At 42.4% G+C, this 23235-nt stretch overlaps 1 protein-coding gene across 5 annotated transcripts in view; it reads right to left on the bottom strand.

Moving 5' to 3' along the window:
• ZNF618 (zinc finger protein 618) overlaps positions 1–23235 on the bottom strand; it is a 204872-nt gene that overhangs the window by 15438 nt on the left and 166199 nt on the right. For all 5 annotated transcript variants that reach the window (XM_040324381.1, XM_040324376.1, XM_040324377.1 and 2 more), the window contains 3 exons: positions 20216–20296; positions 17738–17782; positions 13511–13591 (listed from right to left, as the gene is read on the bottom strand). In XM_040324381.1, coding sequence (XP_040180315.1) covers positions 13511–13591; positions 17738–17782; positions 20216–20296 — 207 coding nt within the window. The remainder of the gene's footprint in view (positions 1–13510; positions 13592–17737; positions 17783–20215; positions 20297–23235) is intronic.

Here is a 23235-nt window from a genome sequence, read left to right as displayed (position 1 = left end):
AAATTTTTAACCTTAGATTGAGGCTCATTTTGTCAAGGGGAATCGGGTGTTTTTTTTTTAAAATCGAAGCAGTACTTACCGTTTTAGAGATAGATCTTCTCCGCCGCTTCCGGGTATGGGCTGCGAGACTGGGCGTTCCTATTTGATTGACAGGCTTCCGACGGTCGCATACATCACATCACGATTTTCCAAAAGTAGCCGAACGTCGGTGTGCAGGCGCAGTATAGAGCCGCACCGACGTTCGGCTTCTTTCGGCTACTCGTGACGCGATGTATGCGACCGTCGGAAGCCTGTCAATCAAATAGGAACGCCCAGTCCCGAAGACCATACCCGGAAGCGACGGAGAAGATAGCTCTCTAAAACGGTAAGTACTGCTTCGATTTTAAAAAAACTACCCGATTCCCCTTGACAAAATGAGCATGAATCTAATCTTAAACATTTACTTTTCGGGTGAACCTCCACTTTAAGTAATTTGGTAACCGGTCGTGGGCCACAGTGTAATGTAAACGAGTACTTACTGTCATGAACCCCTTTTTCACACGGGGTGGAATCCTCTTGCTCGGCAAGGGATCTGTCCCAGATCACCTGCTGAGCAGAGCAGAGTGGGCAGATGACAAGTCTGTGTCTGCTTCTCATATGTAGAACGGACACAGACACGGACACAGCTTGCTGCTCTTCTCTACGAGGTCTCCGATTCACCAAGACGTAGGGGGAACAGATCCTCTTCAATTTTTTTTTTAGCAGATAAGATTGGAGGTTACCGACATCCATTTACATCCGCTGCTCCGCAGAGTAGAACTGAGGGTCCGATCGGGTCCACCTAAAAAACGGACAGGCGGGGCCGATCGGACCAATTACTGTGCTGCAGTTTACCATGATCAGCTTTTATTGACCGATGTAAACCTTTATCGCAAAAGGGAAAAAAAGGTTTGCTGTAACTGCTTATAAAGTCTTGGCGGGAGTGTGACTTAAATTTGTTAGTGTATCTAAATCTGCTAGTACATCTAACACTCCCCTGCCCCCAGACTGACAATGATGCTGTCCAAATGTGACCCCTATGTTCCGTCCTCCAGAGTGGGGGTACTGTAAATAAAGGAAGTGTGTTACTGGCCAGATCACCAGGTGGGAAAAAGCCTAAAAAAAAAAGAAAACAAATGCAGCCACCACAACTTAGCTGAGCCTGGATGAAAAACCTACATGTAGGAGGTTCTCCCTGTATTTATCCCAAGGCTTAAAGACGATTTATAATTAATTTTTTTTACAGTTCTGTCCTCTATGGAACAAACTACATGTAATACTGTATCCCATGTGGTTAGGTGCTTTAACCTAGTTATGAGGTCTGACCTGCCTCCTCTCCTGCCGCAGATAATTTGTAACCAGCTAGAAAAGAGATAGCTGCTTCAAAATTTCAGTTTGTCACCGCTCTAACCAGTCTCCACAAACAGCGGCAGCAGGAATGCAGAGGTAGGGGAACAGTCGGCTGCTTGTCTGTAGAATGAGTTCTAAATAGACTTCAAAAACAAAATTTTTCCTTTACGTACAAAAATCCTAATATTTTTATCATCCACTCAGGGACACAGGAATTCAGATACAGTCAGGATGTCCAAAAGAAGTCCAACTGAGGGGTGGGCAACAACCAGTGAGAGTCCCACAGGGTGAGTGGGGCCTATTTCCAACTCATGACTACCTGAGGAACCAACGCCCAAATGAAATTAATAGCTAGATTCAGTAAGAGTTAGGCCAGCTTATCAGTAGATATGCCGACCTAACTCAGAATCCGCGCCGACCTATGTTTAAGTGTATTCTCAAACAGATACGCTTAAACATATCTAAGATACGACGGCTTGCGCCGTCCTATCTTAGGTTGCAATATTGAGGCTGGCCGCTAGGTGGCGCTTCCATTGCGGTCGGCGTAGAATATGCAAATCAGTAGATACGCCTATTCACGAACGTACGGCTGGCCGCTGCAGTACATTTACGCCGTTTACGTAAGAGATAGGCCGCCTAAAGTTATTCCATCAAATAGATGGAATAGTAATGTTAAATATGGCCGCCGTTCCCGCGTCGAAATTCGAAAATTTTACGTTGTTTGCGTAAGTCGTCCGTGAATAGGGATTTACGTTGTTTACGTCCACGTCGAAATCAATAGGCCCGTGCGGCGGACGTAGCCGCAATGCACACTGGGAAATGTAGGCGCACGGCGCATGCGCAGTTAAAAAAAAAACGTCAGGTCAAGCCCCATTAACATAAAACACGCCCCCCTTAGCTAAATTTGAATTAGGCGCCATTACGCCCGCCCGCTTTAGGCTACGCCGCCGTAACTTAGCAGGCAAGTACATTGTGAATCATGTACTTGCCTAGCTAACTTACGGCGGCGTAGCCTAAATGCCTTAAGCTACGCCGCCTTAAAGTTGCGGCCATCTACGTGAATCTGGCTATAAGTCTCCTGCTTGATAAGCGATGGTGCCAGTGACCAAGGCGAAAACTGAAAAAAGCCACCAATGGGTCATAGGCAGACTCTACAGGGGATGGCACCGATGCGCCCCTAGCCTCTGCATGCAGAATGCCCCGGTTGTGAAGTATGGCCAGTTATAAAGTCCTGAGTTGACATGGCGGTCCCAGTAGACATAAGTAGGGCTCTGCCTCACTCAGTGGAGCAGGGAAAGACACTGATGACGACTCTATAACAATAGAAGTCCCAGGCTCCAGGGTACAGGAGTTGGCTCCTTCTGAATATACTGGGTAAATACTCCACAATGCCTAGGGGAGTACAGGGTGTGGCAACCAAACTAGCTTGCTGTGTCTTAGGAAAACATGTTCCTTCAGGGGTCAGATCAGCCAGAGATATAAATGATATCCTTAATCACAGCACGCCATGTTCAATCAAGCCAGGTAAGATAGACATAGGTAACCAGGTCTTCACAAGCCGCTCCTAATGTTCATAACAGCATTGCAACACCAGCGTACATCCCAAGGAAACATAAAAGAACAGGCCTCATGGTGCGGTAACCTTATTAACAATTTATTGTAAATAGTAGGAATTGTACTCACATATTAGTAGATTAAAAATCACTTAAGTTATGGTCTCATATCATGTGAACCTCCAACAAGATGGCCGCCGTGTCCTGGCTTACAATAGCTCTATGTCTGGTCACAAACTCCTCCCTACAAGTTTCATCATGAACTGATGTCATCAGAGGCATGGCCAGATGTGCATAAAAGAGCATTATATAGGCAGGACTGCTAACTAGGGGCGGAAATTGGCCACAATCATAACATTGGGCATTCCACCAGACAGATGTACGCTGGAATGCATTCCAACCAGTATCTATATATATCTATATAAAAAAAATTCATGCTGAGACACAGTGCCATCTTGTGGAATGTTCATAAAAAATACAAGTCACAAATAATTTCAGAACAATGGTATAAAATGAACAATTTAAGATAATAATAATAAAAATGATATAAAAATACAGCAGCAGAAGGAGGCATTAATAATAAACTCACGTCCCATTCTACATTGATACCAAAGGGATTATAGGTTTTAACCTTAATATATCCATTCAGTTTCAAGTCTGGAGACGCCTCTGGTCATATGGCTTCCTCTCCAGTTGCCAACATATTTATCTATCCCCAGAAACACTGTACCCTTGGGGTCATGGTTGTGATGGGTGTCATAATGCTTTGAAAGGCTATGTTTAGGATAGCCATTCTTGATATTGGTAACATGCTCCTTCAATCTTACCTAGTGCATGGGTGTGGTGCAGCCAATATATTCCAAACCACATGCAAACCTGATGAGATAAACCACATATTTAGTGGTGCACGTAATAAAGAGTTTTAGAGAAAAATGCTCGTGGGTAGAATTGGACTGAAAGGTGTCTTTCTTCTACCCTTCAGATTGCTTTTGCAAACTAAGCATTTTCTACGAGGACAAAAAAAAACCCTATAAAAAAATTACATCCTATTAGGTGGATCAATTAAATTTGGTGCCACTTGGAGCCTCAAGGGTGGTGCTCCTCTATTAAAAAACAAACAAACATAGGGCATTCAGGTAGACGGGGTCCTAATATTCTATTGTTCCGTGGAAAGTTTCAATGTCCATATAAAATCTTCTTAATCACATTTTGGTGGGTGGAATAAGTAGTAAAAAGTGCATGTTTGTAGGTTTCATTTGTTTCTTTAATTTGCGGGACCAGCACATCATTTCTATTCTTCATAGATGCACTCTCAAGCGATTGGTTCAATACCAATGGGTCATTACCCTTCTCAATCACGTCGGGTCACGATTCATTAACATAAAACACGCCCCCCTGTTCCTCATTTGAATTAGGCGCGCTTAGGCCGGCACATTTACGCTACGCCGCCGTAACTTAGGACGCAAGTGCTTTGTGTATACAGCACTTGCCTCTCTAACTTATGGCGGCGTAGCGTATATGCGATACGCTACGCCTGCCTAATGTTAGGCTCTCCGACGTGAATCTAGCTATATATCCTTAAGCGCTGCAACTTTTTTTCTATATCTTTTACTTTGGTGTTCATCCATTTTTTGTGCTGGCTGCTTGAAGGACTATTTGTTTATTTAGAAACTTAAGATTGAGTAGCGCAGCAGACTTTTTATAATATTTTTTTACTTAAGTTCAGCAGTCATTTCTGATGATGAAAAACAGGTTTTAAATCATGGCCTCAAGTATGTTCCGCCATGTGCATTGAACAAGTTTGAGACCTTTATTAATATTGAGAAATTCATTGAAAAATGAATATCAAGAGATAATCTAGTAACCAATCCTTATGTTGAAAAAAAAAAAGTGTCCCTTCACAGATCAAGAATACCTCTTTAGCTAATGCTTCATTTTTCAACCACCCCCCGAGCATCTGGCACCCTCTATTTCTGTCTATAGAGATTTGGTCAGCAAGGACCTTGAGCAGTTGCAGCTCAAGAGAAGTCGGGGTGACCGACATCGTAGCGCGTCCTACGGACAAAGGGAGGAGGCATAGTCATATTGCACTCTAAAGCATACAATCTGGAGATGTTGCGTCTCCTTTCAGACAGGGATACTTATGTTCTCCTCACAGGAAATCCTACAGTCAAATACAAAAAGGACCTTGTGTGCCTTTTGGAAGGGGGTATTCGACAGAACATTCTTACCAAAAAAGAAAAGCTATTTTTGGTACCGGTGGCCCCTAGGGTACCGGTGATGTGCTACCTTCCCAAGGTACACAAGGATGTGGCATACCCCCTCGGTAAGTACATAGACCACTTTTTGCATCCATTAGTGGCTAAAACCCCCTAATTTTTACAAGATTCCATGCAGGTCATCAATATCCTTCAGGGTATTGAGTGGAGGGATAGCTACATCTTTGCAACTGCAGATGTGGCATCCCTCTACACGATCATTTTACATACACATGGTCGTGAGGCTGTTGAACATTATTTTGTAAGGGATGATGTGGTGAATGACCAACGCAAGTTTATTTTGTCATTACTTGATTTTGCGATGATGCACAATTATTTTTGGTTTAGGAGCTCCTATTTACAGAACATGGCTCGATGGGAGGACGACATCATCTATACCAGACCTAGGTCAGAGCTGATACTCTGGAGGAGGTATATTGATGACATCCTACTCATCTGGGATGATCAGTGTTCCCTGGAGGAATTTCTGTTTTTTTTTTTTTTTTTTTTTTTTTTTAACGATAATGACAGGGCATCAAACTCCAATATGAGTTCAGTAAAAATGGATTTCATTTTTTGGCTTTGAGTATTAGGATATCTGAAGGAACCATTATCATGTCTACCTACTTTAAGGAGACTGACAGGAATGGCTTTATCAGTACCAATGGCTGCCTCCATTAAGCCTGGTTGAAGTCCATTCCTGTCAATCAGTTTTTGAGGCTCAAACTTAATTGTACCAATCATGAGGACTTTTTGAGGGAGGCTGATATTCTTGGCTGATATTCTTGGTGCTAAATTTATTTAAAGGGTTATGATCCATTGGTATTGAACCAAGCGCTTGAGAGTGCTTCTATGAAAAATAGAAATGATTTGTTGGTCCCACGTTTATTCTACCCACCAAAATTTGATTAAGAAGATTTTATATAGACATTGGAACGTTCGACGGAACGATAGAATATTAGGACCCCTTGTACCTGAACAACCTATGGTGGTTTATAGAGGGGCGCCACCCTTGAGGCTCCAAGTGGCACCAAATATAATTGATCCCCCTAATAGGGTGTAATTTTTTTCATAACATGTTGTTATTTGACCAGGGGAGTCTCCAGAAACTGAATGGATATATAAGGTTAAAACCTATAATCCCTTTGGTATCAACGTAGAATGGGACGTAAATGTGTTTATTAATAGTGCCTAATTCTGCTGCTGTAGTTTTATTTATTTTTATTATTTTTAACTTAAATTGTTCATTTTATATCATTGTTCTGAAATGAAATGTGACTTGTATCTTTTATTAACATTCCACAAGATGGCACTGTGTCTCGGCATGAAGAGCACTTTTTGTATGTCTCTCTGTAAAAAAAAAAAAAAAAAGTATACCGTATATATTTTTATATTAGTTTTGAATTATGTACCTACCATATATTTTTTTTTATGTGGCTATGAGTGGTCTATTGTTCTGTTTTAGAACATACATTTTATTGTTTTCTTATGGCAGTGTGATTAATGCCTAAAGATGTTATCCATCCAGTTAATGACCGGTCGGGTTTTGTTTACCAGGCTATTTTCCTGCTGGTTGGAATGCATTCCAGCGTACATCTGCCTGGTGGAACACCCGATGTTATCATTGTGGACAATTTCCTGCCGGCTGGAACACAAATCATTTCTGCCGCTATTTAGCTGTCCCGCCTATATAATGCTCCTATATGCATGTCTGGCCACGCCCCTATCGACATCAGTTCATGATGAAAGCGTAGGGAGGAGTTTGTGTCAAGACGTAGAGCTTGTGTAGGCTGGGACGCGGTGGCCATCTTGTTGGAGGTTGACATGCTATGAGACCATAACTTAAGCGATTTTTAATCTACTAATATGCGAGTGCAATTCCTACCATTTACAATAAATTGTTATTAACCACTTGCCAACCTACTGCCATTATTATACCGCGGCAGGTCGGCTCGTTCCCGCGGACCGGCGTAGCTGTACGTCGGTCCCTTTAAACAGGATAGCGCACAGCGGTGGTGCCGATGCTCATGACCGCTGGCCACAAGCGATCGCGGGCATGGGAGGAAGAACAGGGACGTGTGTGTGTGTGTAAACACACACATCCCTGTTCTGAGAGGAGAGGAGATGCAGATTGTGAGTTCCTACAAGCTGGGAACCACGATCTGTCATCTACTATAGCGAGTCCCATCCCCCTTTAGTTAGAACACACATTAGGGAACACAGGTAATACCTTGATCGCCCCCCTAGTGTTAACCCCTTCCCTGCCAGTGACATTTACACAGTAATCAGTGCATTTTTATAGCACTAATCGCTGTATAAATGGCAATGGTCCCAAAAATGTGTCAAAAGTGTCCGATGTGTCCACCGTAATGTTGCAGTCTCGCTAAAAATCACAGATCGCTGCCACTACTAGTAAAAAAAATAAAAAAATACCATAAATCTATTCCCTAGTTTGTAGATGCTATAACTTTTGCGCAAACCAAACCAATCAATATACGCTTTTTGCGATTTTTCTTACCAAAAATATGTAGAAGAATACATATCAGCCTAAACTGAGGAAAAAAATGTGCTTTTTTAAAAAACAAAAATGGGGCTATTTATTTACAGCAAAAAAATACTAAATATTATGTTTTTTTCAAAATTGTCACTCTTGTCACTTTTTTTGTTTATAGTGCAAAAAATAGATGGCCCCCAACCGGCTCCATACCATTGCAGGACGAAAGCGATGTCAAAACGTCACTTCCGCCTATAGCTCTTAGGGAGACTTTTTTTTCCCCAAACTACATTTTTTTGATTGCATTTTAGTTTAAATATAAGATCTGAGGTCGTTTTGACCCCAGATCTCATATTTAAGAGGTCCTGTCATGCTTTTTTTTCCTATTACAAGGGATGTTTACATTCCTTGTAATAGGAATAAAAGTGTTTTTTTTTTTTAAAGAACAGTGTAAAAAAATAAATGTAAAATAAATTAGAAAAAAAATTATAATTTTAAAACACGCCCCGTCCCGCAGAAGCAAACGCATACGTGAGAAGCAGCCGCATATGAAAACGGTGTTCAAACCACACATGTGAGGAATCGCTGCGTTCAGTAGAGTGAGAGCAATAAGTCTAGCCCTAGACCTCCTTTGTAACTTAACATACATTTTTTAAACATTGCATATGGAGATTTTTAAGGGTAACAGTTTGCCGCCATTCCACGAGCAGGCGCAACTTTTAAGTGTGACATCTTGGATATCAATTCACTCGGCACAACATCATCTTTCACAATCTAAAAAATAATTGGGCTAACTTTACTGTTATTATATACTATACTCTTATTTTTTTATTCAAAAAATAAAAAATTTTCAAAACAAAGTGCACTTGTAAGACTGCTGCGCAAATACGGTGTGACAAAAAGTATTGTAACAACTGCCATTTTATTCTCTAAGGTGTTAGAAAAAAAAAAAATATATATATATATATATATATACATACAGTGATGAAATTAAGTATTTGAACACCCTGCTATTTTGCAAGTTCTCCCACTTGGAAATCATGGAGGGGTCTGAAATTGTTATCGTAGGTGCATGTCCACTGTGAGAGACATAATCAAAAAAAAAAATCCAGAAATCACAATGTATGATTTTTTTTAACTATTTATTTGTATGATACAGCTGCAAATAAGTATTTGAACACCTGAGAAAATCAATGTTAATATTTGGTACAGTAGCCTTTGTTTGCAATTACAGAGGTCAAACGTTTCTTGTAGTTTTTCACCAGCTTTGCACACACTGGAGGAGGGATTTTGGCCCACTCCTCCACACAGATCTTCTCTAGATCAGTCAGGTTTCTGGGCTGTCGCTGAGAAACACGGAGTTTGAGCTCCCTCCAAAGCTTCTCTATTGGGTTTAGGTCTGGAGACTGGCTAGGCCACGCCAGAACCTTGATATGCTTCTTACAGAGCCACTCCTTGGTTATCCTGGCTGTGTGCTTCGGGTCATTGTCATGTTGGAAGACCCAGCCTCGACCCATCTTCAAAGCTCTAACTGAGGGAAGGAGGTTGTTGCCCAAAATCTCGCAATACATGGCCCCGGTCATCCTCTCCTTAATACAGTGCAGTCGCCCTGTCCCATGTGCAGAAAAACACCCCCAAAGCATGATGCTACCACCCCCATGCTTCACAGTAGGGATGGTGTTCTTGGGATGGTACTCATCATTCTTCTTCCTCCAAACACGGTTAGTGGAATTATGACCAAAAAGTTCTATTTTGGTCTCATCTGACCACATGACTTTCTCCCATGACTCCTCTGGATCATCCAAATGGTCATTGGCAAACTTAAGACGGGCCTTGACATGTGCTGGTTTAAGCAGGGGAACCTTCCGTGCCATGCATGATTTCAAACCATGACGTCTTAGTGTATTACCAACAGTAACCTTGGAAACGGTGGTCCCAGCTCTTTTCAGGTCATTGACCAGCTCCTCCCGTGTAGTCCTGAGCTGATTTCTCACCTTTCTTAGGATCATTGAGACCCCACGAGGTGAGATTTTGCATGGAGCCCCAGTCCGAGGGAGATTGACAGTCATGTTTAGCTTCTTCCATTTTCTAATGATTGCTCCAACAGTGGACCTTTTTTCACCAAGCTGCTTGGCAATTTCCCCGTAGTCCTTTCCAGCCTTGTGGAGGTGTACAATTTTGTCTCTAGTGTCTTTGGACAGCTCTTTGGTCTTGGCCATGTTAGTAGTTGGATTCTTACTGATTGTATGGGGTGGACAGGTGTCTTTATGCAGCTAATGACCTCAAACAGGTGCATCTAATTTAGGATAATAAATGGAGTGGAGGTGGACATTTTAAAGGCAGACTAACATGTCTTTGAGGGTCAGAATTCTAGCTGATAGACAGGTGTTCAAATACTTATTTGCAGCTGTATCATACAAATAAATAGTTAAAAAATCACAAATTGTGATTTCTGGAAAAAAAAATGTTTTGATTATGTCTCTCACAGTGGACATGCACCTACGATGACAATTTCAGACCCCTCCATGATTTCCAAGTGGGAGAACTTGCAAAATAGCAGGGTGTTCAAATACTTATTTTCCTCACTATATATATATATATATATATATATATATATATATATATATATATATATATATATATATAAAAATAAATAAATAATGTTTGGGAGTTCTAAGTAGATTTCTAGCAAAAAAAAAAATTGTAAACAACAAGTTTGAAAAATAAGCTTGGGGCTGAAGTGGTTAAAAAATGTTGACATCACAAAAAGCATTCAAAAAGTCCACACGGTCCTATTACAGTATAGTCTCAAATTTGATTGTACCTTTAAAAAACATTAGGTTGAATTCAACCGTTGTCATGATTAAAAATGTATTTGGGTACAGTGTTGCATGACCGTGCAATTGTTATTCAAAATGCTGAAAGCTGAAAAATGACCTTGGCAGGAAGGGGGTTAAAGTGCCCTGTATTGAAGTGATTAAAGGCTAAGTTCACCTTTCTACAAAAAAAATAAATGCAGAAAAATGTGTATTTGTTATTAATTTCACATGAGCTTGCAGAGCATTGTACCTGTGATCGGTGGATCATGGGTGCAAAGTCAGGCTCCTGCTCCTGTTAGGCTGGTTTCACACGGTCTGTACGATCAGGTCTGCCCCTCGGTTTTTCAGGTGGACTTGATCAGAGCATCTATAGCTCTCTATGGAATGGCAGACGTCAGTGGATCGGATGAAAGTCGGAAGGAAATTGACAGGTGGTCCGTTTCTATCTGAGGTTAGAAGGAATTAAGTTGGATCTTTCAGATCTCCTGGCTACAGAAGTAGTTGCCCCTCTGCTCCCATTAGTCCAAAACGTCTTTCAAAATTTATTAGCACAAATAAAAAACTAGCTCAGCTACGAAAAAGCACTTTTGAAAGGGTGAAACGCGTCAGCTCCTGTACTCCGTTGTTTGCTGTGGCTTGCATTTTTTGGATTATTACCTCTTTTTAATAAAGGCATTGATTTTGAGTGCGGCTGTCCAGAATTTTCTCCTCACCCAATTGTCTATGCTTAGCCTGCACCTGCTGTTCCTATTCTGAGGAGAGTTACATTTACAGACACCCTTCCTAGAGCGGCATTCCTTTTCCCACAAATAAAAAACTACCGGATACTGATTGAATGAACAAATAAAACTTCTAAGTGCATTTGTAGTGCAGAGTGGGTTTGCCTTTAGTAAATCAACCCCTTAGTCCCCTTAAAATTCCTTCTTTTTGTTGTAATCCGGCTTCCTGTTAGAAGGTGTTCAATGGTCCCATTGTATGAAGGAACTTAGATATTATGGCCCGGATTCACAAAAAACGTACGCAGACGTATCTCGAGATACGCCGCGTAAGTGTAAATATGCGCCGTCGTATCTGTGCGCTGTGCCCACAATCTGAGATACGCCTGAAAATAGGCTGCATCCGACCGACGTAACTTTCCTACGCCGGCGTATCGTGGGCGCATATTTACGCTGGCCGCAAGGGGCGCTCCCATTGATTTTCTATGCAAATGAGGGAGATACGCCGATTCACGAACGTAGTTGCGCCCGGCGCATAATATACGCGGTTTGCGTAAGGCGTACGTCCGGCGTAAAGTTATTCCCCATATAGGAGGCACAAGTCATGCAAAGGTATGGACCAGGGAACAAAGCCGTCGTATTTTACGTTGTTTACATGAATAGGGCTAGGTGTAGGTTACGTTCACGTCGTAGGCAGTGATTCGACGTATCTTAGGCAGTTGTTTCAACGTGATTCTGAGCATGCGCACTGGGATGCGTCCACGGGACGGCGCATGCGCCATACGTTATTCGTAACTTTATGACGCACAGTCCTTCATTTACATGGGGTCACGCCTCATTAGCATGGCTCACGCCCACTTCCGCTTACGTGGAGGAAACCCAGCGTAGATTTGAGAGCGACTGGGGGCGAGTGCTTTGTGAATACTGTGCTTGCCTCTGTGCGCTGCGTCGGCGTAGCGTATATTCGATACGCTACGCCGGCATAAATATGCGCCAATGTATGTGAATCCGGCCCTATCTCTTGCTCACTCCTGAGATGTACTAGTACTATGGACTATGGGATCTGTAGCATGTATGGCCAAAGTACATAGCTACAACTAACATGCATTGCTCATTCCAAACAAACATTGTCTATGGGGGAAAAGGAGATGTTTGAAGCTCACAGAGGACTTTACAAAGAGACAGATAAACACAGAAAAAAAAAAATATAAAAAAAAAAAGAAGATTACAGGACCATTAACTAGTGGATGTGTATGGGTTATTTTTGGAAAATAAGGATATATTATATTATATATTAACCAAAAGCATAGAACCTCTAAGCTTAACTAACCTAAAACCCAAATTTAGTTATTAAACCATAAAGTCTGCTGTATACTTACTTTCCACACTGTATCGTTTACCTTTACAATTTTTTTGTAAATAATTTGAAACTCTGTGCTTGAACACATTTATATCAATTTATTGTTAGGTGGTATAACTGACCTGGTCGAATTTACTGCACAGCTATGACCTACTGTCCTGCCATTTTCCCTTGCACAGCCAATGGGTGAAAGAAAAACACACATGGAGACTACATCAAATTACTGGCAACCCCTACATAACATGATCCTCACCACACCGCCATAATTAAAGCAGCCTAGGTATTAAAGTGGTTCTAAAGCCTAAACATTTTTTACTTTAGTGCACTCCATGCATTAAAGTAAAAAATGTTTAGGCATCAAATTTGTCCCCCAACACCCCCCCCCCCCTCCTTATACTTATTTGAGCCTTCATTCAATCCAGCTCTGTGCCTGTCTGCAACTCTTCTCTCCCCTCACTTCTGGGGATCACCGACTTTTCTGGGGCACTGGGAGCCATTGGCTCCCAGTGCTGTCAAAGCCAGGGAGCAGGGCCAGGTCCCACTGTCTGTGTCAATGGATGCAGCAGAGGGGCTCGGAAGCAAGCATGCATGAATGCCCCCATGGGAAGCGGCTTCCGTTGGGTGACCTGAGAAGAAGAGGTTCAGGGGTGCTTTCTGCAATTCCTTTGGACAGAGCAGGTAGGAATAGAGATGTTTATTTAAAAATAAAAAACCTTTCCAAATCACTTTAACATCCTATACATACCTATAAGAAACAGCATAAGCAGCTGTTATGCAAACTCACATAATGACGTAGAAAGATAATGTACACACCATATCAGTGTTTGACCTTGCCAAAGTTATCCGCTGTGGATATCAGAGTAATATACAGTACTGGAACAGGTATATTGACGATATTTCCATGGTCTTGGAAACACCATAGATAACACATCTCATGCTTACCTTCTGTTTTTCCACTCTTCTCCTCTTTAACCAGTTTGTTGTTTTCCTCTTTTCTTTTTATTTTTTTCTTCCATCCCTTGCCTGAAAGAGGTTAAATAGTATATAAAAAAAGACAAGAATTATCCTTTTGTTTTTTTAGGAAACTAAATAAATTTTTGTGAATGTAACCCAATAAGACGTTAAGAAAAGTGTCCTTTTGGTTTCCACAAAATGTCACAATAATCTTTAAATCAGAGAGAAAATTTAATTTTTTATTTTCCTTAACACATATAGTCACAATTTAACTAAAGCCAAAACCTTTTTGTTTTGGATAGATTAAAAAAAGGTTAAAACTCATTACCATTGTTTTTTTTTTACTTCTCGTCTCCAGAGAGGCGAAACAAGTGAGAGGATTTTCTTTACATTGAGGGGATTTCCTCTCTTACAAAATGGTCACCACTAGTGTCCCAGTTGGAATATTTCTTCTCTATTCCAGAGAAAGTGACCATTAAAAATTGTTCTTCACTTTCAATTCCAGTGACAATGGTCACTGGGACAAAAAGATAAAGTAAGTCACCCAGCTGGGAGATAGACGGAAACGAAAAACCTAAGAGAGGTTCTAACCGTTGTATACCGAAGGTAGATAAGTACACTAAAACCACAGAGGTTGGACTGCAGACAGTTTTTTTTGTAGGAAGATGCAAAATTCATACAGAATATTTACATGGAAAAGCTTAGCAATCTTTTTGGTACAATACGAGAACCGCATTGTACCAGTAAACTCAGCTCAACATTGGGACAATATTGCCATTAATGACTGTAAAGGCTTGTTTTTTATTAAATAACAAATATATCATACTTATCTCCACTGTGAAGCTCGTTTTGCACACAGTGGCCTTGAAAATCCTCTTCTGTGGTCCCTCTGCGGCTCTTGTGGCTCCTCCCCACATCAGAAAACCCCCCTAGGAGAAGTGCTCTCCCAGGGGGGTTACCTTGCGGGTGCACTCCCGAGTCCAGCATTTGCATCCATAGACAAGAATGCCGGACTCGTCCCCCCCCCTCCACTGGCACCCACGTCATTGGATTTGATTGACAGCAGCGGGAGCCAATGGCTTCGCTGCTATCAATCTATCCAATCAAGAGTCAGGACCCTGTGGAGAGAGGGACAGCCTGTCCCCGCCAAGGGAAATACGGGGCTCAGGTAAGTAAAATGGGGGGGCTAGGGGGCTGCCAGGTGTTTTTTCACCTTAATGCATAGGATGCATTAGGGTGAAAAAGCACAAGGATTTACAACCCCTTTAAGACACAAATTTCGCACAGTCATTGAGCATAACTTACTGAAAACTTTTCAAGTACAAATGGTATATGTAACAGGCAAAAAATAGCTAAAATACAAGTAAAGCGGAGTCGCTGTGTACTAGGTGATCACCAAGAAAGGGTAGGTGGGTTCCATAATCCCTGAAGTTCTTCTGCACCCTAGGTATAAGATTTATCTGATTTACTTGTTTGAGTTTAACTTCTTCCCAATTGTGTAATGCACATATGCGACAGCAGGAAGTATGGACTTTAACTTCCATCCATGTGTCCATGGCAGTCTGAGGTTGTGTGTCGAGAGCGCACTCATTGCTTGCTGTCAACACAATTACTGAGCTATCTTGGTCCTCGGTAAAGGCTTCTGATCGGGAGTCAGAGAAATGGACTCTTAATCACGTGACTCCTGTGAGAGTCACTTGACTGACGAAGGGACCATGCGTGGCTCCGAAGCATTGCCAGCTGTGTACCGTGTAACCATGTAAATAAAGCTTTGGACCCTTCTGAGGAATCCTTGGTGTGCTGATGAAATATCTTCATTCAGATTGTCTGTGGTTTCCAGACGGTGGTCATTACAGCACCCAGCATTATTACAGCCATTTACATGAATATGTGCATAGGGAATATTGCGATTGGTCCTGTGAAAGCCAATCACATTGGTCACGTGATCCGGAAGTCAATCTGCATTCATGCCCCAAAGCCGGTTTAAAGGAACACTTGGAGGTTGTGTAAAGGAGTTAAGCAACCATAATGATTGTGTTTTATTTAAAAAATGTTTTTAAAAAAAGCGAAAAAAAAAAGAAAGCTGTTGAATAGAACATACCGTAGGTGTGCAAAACAAGTCTCAACAAGAAGTTCTAACTGTTCCCTGTTCTATCCTAAACAAAATGATTGGCTTTAGTTACACATTAACCACAACGTGAATATTATCTGTTTGTGTTAATGTTTTGAAACCTTGTATCTATGTACAGCTTGTAAATATATACAACAGTATGCTTTCTGCCCTTTAGCGTTACACATTGGTAGTACCTAACCATTTCACCCCTCTTAACACAGGTCAATTCTAATGCTGCGTACACACGACTGTTTTTCGGGTTCTAAATGTTTTTTTTTTTTTTAATGTCATTAAAAACGACCATAAAAAGAGCATTTTTTTATGATCTAAAAAATGAGCATTAAAAATTTCGAACATGCTCTATTTTTCACGAAGTTTTTAACGTTGTAGATTTTAAGGTTGTCAAAAATGGTCATGTGTAAGCTTTAACAACGTGAAAAAAAACGTGCATGCTCAGAAGCAAGTTATGAGACGGGAGCGCTCGTTCTGGTAAAACTAGCGTTCGTAATGGAGATATCACATTCATCACGCTGTAACAGCGAATCGTCTTTTACTAACACGCAATCAGCAAAAGCAGCCCCAAGGGTGGCGCCATCCGAATGGAACTTCCCCTTTATAGTGCCATTGTACGTGTTATACGTCACCGCGCTTTGCTAGAGCATTTTTTTTCATGATCGTGTGTAGGCAAGGCCATTTTAATGATCGTGTTGGAAAAAAACGTTTTTTCTAGACCATTAAAAACATTATTTTTTAGAATCCGAAAAACGGTCGTGTGTATGTGGCATAAGGTTAGCAATAGTCTGAGAAAAGCCACCAGAAATGTGTGATATGACTTCTGCCTGTTGGCTGTAGCGCCAGGACCCAATGTTTTTTTTTCCTGCAGATTACCTATGGACTACAGTGTGATATGCCTTATGTTTTTCCCATCCTTTGAAAAACAAATGCATCATGCAGGTTGCAAAGTGATAACTAGCAAGTTATAAATAAGCGATAAAAAGCACTTTGACTATATAAAACATTTGTTATTGCCTCCTCAGGTAGTCCTAAACAGCACAGTCATGCCCCATGACCCCATCATGGGGCATCATGCTCAGAAACATTACAATAGAGAATGCAGATGGAGAGGGGTTATAGAAGGGTTTCACTCAACATTACATAGTTGAGTACTGGTGTTGACAAAGGCTCCCAATAATTATTGCAGAGGGAAAACTGGAGCTTATAATAATTAAAACCTGTCGAAAGATGTTTCTCCTTACTACTACTCCTTATGCCACTTTCACATAGGCTGTCCGATCAGTTTCGCCTGTCGGTTTTTTACTCTCTCTCCTACCTCGCAATAGACAAAAGACGTCTACAGCACGGTGGAGTTATTCTGGGAGGACGTCGTCCTCCTCTCGCGTGCCCTCTAGAAGACCCGGCGCATCACGGATCGTGGTAAATTGCCGCTCATAGCAAAAAAAGGACAAAAATTTCAGATGGGCACAATGTTGTATGACTGAGTAATTGTCATTCAAATTGTGAGAGCACCGAAAGCTGAAAATTGATCTGGTTAGGAAGGGGGTTTAAGTGCCCAGTGGTCAAGTGATTAAGGAGGACCTGATTGGACCTTGCACTCTCCCCTATGGAGCGGCAGATGTCAGCGGTGACATGTCCACTTACCTCAGCCACTATCCGATCTGATCCTGTCCACCAAATCCAGACGGATGGTGGTCCTATTGTCCATCCGTCTGGCGGACCGGATGAAAAAACAGACAGGCGGTCCGATTTCACCCAATTTCCCCATAAAAGAGAGTGGGACTGTGTCCGTCTCGGCTCTGCACAGTGAGCAGAGACAGACTTGTCATCCGCCTGCCTAACAGGGATCAGCGGAGCGAATACCCGCTGAGCAAGTGGAGTCCGCCAAATGGAGGCGCCCGTGTGACATGGGGCACCTCCTCCAGGCTGTACTGTTGCAAAAAACAACTGAAATAGATTGGGCTGCACATGGCTAAGGCAACTGTGTCAATCAGCAAGATTTGAGATGCATTTTACAAAAGTGTGCCACATGTAATACAAACACATAATTTATGCAAAGATGTGGGCATTAAAAAAATCAAACAAACCTTGCATGACCGGAAATGGGCTTGAAATCATGGGGCTAGGAGATTCTGAAATGACAAACATTGACAGGGCTCTCAATCTAGCATTACCGTGTTATCATTATTATATAAAACTGCCAACATAACCCACAGAGCAGTGTGGTGAACACAAAAGAATTTCATAGCACCTGCATGACTGCAATGGCTTCTAAGATTTTGAAGTACCCTGTCTTTGAAGTTTACAGTTAAACCCTCTATGTATGTGAAAAGAAATACAGAATACTTTATTAATTCCAAAGGGAAATTGGGAGAGAAGGGGGAGAAACAAAAGGAGGGGGAGGGAGAGGTATTACTTTGGCAAGAAAGGGACGTGCTAGAGAGAGAGAGAGAGAGAGAGAGAGAGAGAGAGAGAGAGAGGAGGATAGAAACAAAGAGAGGGAGAGAAGTTATAGATAGGGACAGGCTGGAGAGAAACACGGGAGAAAAAAAGGATGGGGACGAGAAAAAGAAGAACAGGGGAGTAATAAAGAGAGATAGGAAGAGGGGAAAAGCAAGAGATACAATAAAAGTGAGAGGGTGAAGAGAAAAAAGTGGGGGAGAAAAAGGGAAGAGAGAGAGAGCGAAAGGAGAGAGAGAGAGAGAGAGAGGGGGGGGGGGAGAAAGAGAGAGAAAGAGAGGAGGGAGAGAGAGAGAGAGAGAGAGAGAGAGAGAGAGAGAGAAAGAGAGGGGGGAGAGAGAGAGAAAAGGGGGAGAGAGAGAGAAAAGGGGGAGAGAGAGAGAAAAGGGGGAGAGAGAGAGAAAAGGGGGAGAGAGAGAGAGAAAAGGGGGGGAGAGAGAAAAGGGGGGAGAGAGAAGGGGTGAAAGAGGGGGGAAGAAGGGGGCAAGAGAGAGAGAGAGAGAGAGAGAGAGAGAGAGAGAGAGAGAGAGAGAGAGAGAGAGAGAGAGAAAGAGAGAGAGAGAGAGTGGGGGTGGGAGAAAGAGAGAAGGGGGAGGGGGAGGAAACAGGGAGTGGAAGGGAGAGGTACTACTTTGGCAGGAATCTTTTAAGCCACTCTTTTTCAATCAGGGTGTCCTGCAAGTTTCTTCAGGGGTGCCTTGGCAAAATGCCTACAAATAGTCAAAAGATTGTATACAAGCCAGTGGGTGGATCGAGCCTTCCTTTTATTTACGCAAAGCCACATGTTTTCATTGTGCACCTCCAGTATCCTACCAACCAATAAATGGGACGTCTGCCACCTGCACATAACCCTTGTGTGTCGCTCTCCATCACTATTGAGATCACATTAGCTGTGTGAGGAAGAGAAACAGAGAGGTTTACTAAAACGGGTGCAGCTGTGCATAGTAACCAGTCAGCTTCTAACTTCAGCTTTTTCAAATAATCTTTGACAAAAATACCTAGAAGCAGATTGGTTACTATACACAGCTGCACAAGATTCTGTGTTCACTAGTTTTGGTAAATCTCCCCCCATTGGCATACTAGTCAGTACCAGTGTGCAAAGGTGTGTGTTAGGATTAAGTTCACCTGCCAGTGGCACTATCCTGCTCTGAACTATGTGCAGTTCCAGTGTCCACCAGCAGGTGTCTCCCAGGACCCAGCAGGCTATTGTAATCAGGCTAATTAGTGTTCAGCTGCCTGGGGGTTACTTAAGGCTTCTCCTCCCTTCCCCCGGTGCGTCACGATTTTGGTCCCTGCCTTGCTGCTTATCCTGCCCAGTCTGCACCCCTGTGACTTGCTCTTGCCTCCCTTTGTTCTGTCCCCAGCCGTGAGCCCCCCATTCTTGCAACCCTTGTTCCTAACTTGGTTTGTATATATATGTATTTAGTTTTTCAGGTTTAACAGCTCTTGTTAGTGGGGTTTTTGATTCTGTTTTGGGTAGTTCATGTTTACTGTGTTCATTGTTTGCCGTTTTTCACTATAAATAAATTTCACTTTAATATATATATATATACTTTGTTTGGTCTCAGTTCCCTTGTGTAGCTATGTGTCTGGTCAGCTTAGATGCTGATCCCTGACAGTGTGTTTGCTTTGGAAGAATAACATCACCTCTAATGTTGGGTGTCCTACATGTGTGGATGTTGCTGCGTTATGTAAAACTATTCGTTTTGTTATGCAGAATTTTAAAGGGAGCCTTGACTGAAAAAAAGAAGAGAAACACAGGTTTAAGCTAATGTTAAAAGGTTAAAAACTAGCCGTAATTTTGTGCTCAGCAGCATCACCCAGTGGTGTAATTTAGTATGATCCTTCAATTTACATGTATACACATTCAGGAGTAAGGATGAGCTCCAGCGTGTTCGCATGGTACACGTGCAGAGCCCGCCAGGAAGTCTGCACGGCGCTGCGCTAATCACAGCCAGGGAGACATTTCCCGATCTCTGCAGCCAAGCATCGGGACAATGTCTCCTTGGCTGTGATTAGCGCAGCGCCGTGCAGACTTCCTGGCGGGCTCTGCACGTGTACCATGCGAACACGCTGGAGCTCATCCTTATTCAGGAGTAACTTACCCTTCTTCCAACTGGCTCCTCCTCCGCTTCCTGCTCCTCCGGCCATATCGGACATCCCTGCACGTGTTCGACTTGAGCCAGCTGCAAACACAAAGTTACAAAAAATTCGACTGAGCACTACATGTATGTCTACACAAAAAAACCTCATGCAAATGCAGGAATTGTACAATCTTTCCTATAAATTAGTGTTAACTTCGTGCCCTTGGCATACACAGTTCACATCCGGTTTGTGGCAAATCCTCAGCTTGTCATATCTAAGGGAATCTGAACCTCTGGAGAAAAAATTGCGATCTACCTCTTGTGAATTGTAGTGAACTCCAGTAAAATGGTGATATCCATAATGGCAGGAACATCTGACACATGTACTGTATCGGCAAGGAGATTATATCATGAGTTTGCTACTATGCATGCACTAGGTATGGGTGCCATTTTGGAATAGAAAAATTGTGCTCATTCCTTGAACAGGGTGAATGTGGAAGTGCACATCATTATGGTATCAGTGAAGGCAGAAATGCATGGTATTGCAGTAGCGGTGCATATAGAAGTACATTGGCGGCAACCTGGGTCCTGTGTGTTGGTATGGTGACAGAGAGTGGGGTCCATACATGTCAGTGCCATGGTAGCAAGCAGAATCCTGAGCATCAGTGCAATGGCGGAGATCAATGCCCTGCAATGTAGTGCAGTGGTGGCAAGCAGGGCCTTATATGATGGTATGATGGCAGTGAGCGGGGTCATGTTCCTTGGTCAAATGAATTTCAGTGGAGAAGTCAGGAGATTCAAAGACGTTCACTGGAGAAGACCTCTCCAGAGATGTTCAATTACTGTATTTATCGGCGTATAACACGCACCCTAACTTTAACCACTTCAATACCCGCCCATAGTCATTTGACGTCCACATATGGGATCTCCCATCCTGGGTGGACGACATAGGACGTCCTGGGCTTTGTGGGGGGATATCTGAATGATGCCTGCAGCTATAGGCATCATTCAGATATCATAATGTGTAGAAAAGTACAGAAGAAAGAGTATTGCTGTTTCCAGCACAGCAAACCAACTAACAGGCTAATCTAGGCAAGCCTATCCATGAACATTGACAGGAATATAAACATAAATTATAGCAAAATATCAACAATAAAATTGAACACTTCCAAAAGTATTTGGAATAAGGTGCATGAATGTAATTAGTGGTCCTGTCACGTTGTGGAAATGCAGGCAGAGAAAGGTCTGCGGTGGTTTGGCTTGCTGCGTAGGTGGACTCGACCGGTTTCGCGCTTCAGCAGCGCTTCCTCACGGAGTCAGCAAAGTAGTTTTAAAGATAGTGTTGGTTGGTAGGGGGATCAATATATAAATTTTCTGTCAATAAAATAAGATAAGAAATAGACTGTGTCCGGGCTGCTGGACGTTGTAAAAAGTGTAGGAAAATGACCCACATAAACTAGATAATAACAGTCTTCAATGAAGGAGGACAGGGCTTGAGGAGAAGGGAGAAGGCAGAGAGCGACCACTACCCTCTAACAATCCTCAATACATGTAACATTTCCTGGTAGTAGAAATGAGAAACCAGAGCTAGATGCCGGCTGGTAGCCAAGGATTAAGGCAATGATAAGTCTGGTTCAGTATGTGCGATGGCACTCTCCTCCATGAGTCTCACGAGAGAGCTGCAGTCTCTCGTGAGACTCATGGAGGAGAGTGCCATCGCACATGAACTACTAGCTCTGGTTTCTCATTTCTACTACCAGGAAATGTTACATGTATTGAGGATTGTTAGAGGGTAGTGGTCGCTCTCTGCCTTCTCCCTTCTCCTCAAGCCCTGTCCTCCTTCATTGAAGACTGTTATTATCTAGTTTATGTGGGTCATTTTCCTACACTTTTTACAACGTCCAGCAGCCCGGACACAGTCTATTTCTTATCTTATTTTATTGACAGAAAATTTATATATTGATCCCCCTACCAACCAACACTATCTTTAAAACTACTTTGCTGACTCCGTGAGGAAGCGCTGCTGAAGCGCGAAACCGGTCGAGTCCACCTACGCAGCAAGCCAAACCACCGCAGACCTTTCTCTGCCTGCATTTCCACAACGTGACAGGACCACTAATTACATTCATGCACCTTATTCCAAATACTTTTGGAAGTGTTCAATTTTATTGTTGATATTTTGCTATAATTTATGTTTATATTCCTGTCAATGTTCATGGATAGGCTTGCCTAGATTAGCCTGTTAGTTGGTTTGCTGTGCTGGAAACAGCAATACTCTTTCTTCTGTACTTTTCTACACATTATGATATTTTATATCTAAATAAACAAATCTACTTTTTAGAAAAAATTCTTTTCTTGTATATATATTCTGACCAACCAAATCGTGCCTAAAAAGTCCAAAAACTAGCCCCTAGTTCTCTCCTTTATCATTTACACTAGGACGTGGCACCCTCTTTTTACTTTATAATATCCACATGCACACTACATGTGAGGATATTGTTACCTCTCTTCTTTTCAAATCATTCAGATATCATTCGTTAGTGCCGGCGATTCTGTGCAACATAAGAACGATCATAGCGGCGGTTCTGCCGCTTGATCGTTCTTATAGGCGGCGGGAGGGGACATTGCCCCTCCCGCCGCCATCCGGTGCTTCTCCAGACTCTCCCGTGCCATCGGGGGCCCGGAGAAAGAATCGTCCAGCGCAGGCAGGAAGCATAGAGATGACTGGTGACCAGATGACTGTCGGAGGCCCGGGCGCGATGTGAGGACGTCACGCCCGGGTACCCATAAGTAAACAAAGCTGCGATTGCGGCTAGTAAGCACCACTAATCATGAGATCGGTGAAATTTTTTTCACCGATCTCATGCTTTCCAGCCTGGGGGAGAGATGCGGGGTCTTATTGACCCCGCATCTCTCCATAAAGAGGACCTGTCACACACATTCCTATTACAAGGGATGTTTAAATTCCTTGTAATAGGAATAAAAGTGAAAAAAACAAAAAGAATTTAAAGAAAAAGTGTAAAAAAAAATAGGTAGAAGTA

The sequence above is a fragment of the Rana temporaria genome, chromosome 9, assembly GCF_905171775.1.
Source record: "Rana temporaria chromosome 9, aRanTem1.1, whole genome shotgun sequence".
In the NCBI taxonomy this organism is placed as follows: Eukaryota; Metazoa; Chordata; class Amphibia; order Anura; family Ranidae; genus Rana; species Rana temporaria.
The sequence above is the reverse complement of the archived record's forward strand: the minus strand, read 5'-3'. Positions and strand labels throughout refer to the sequence as shown.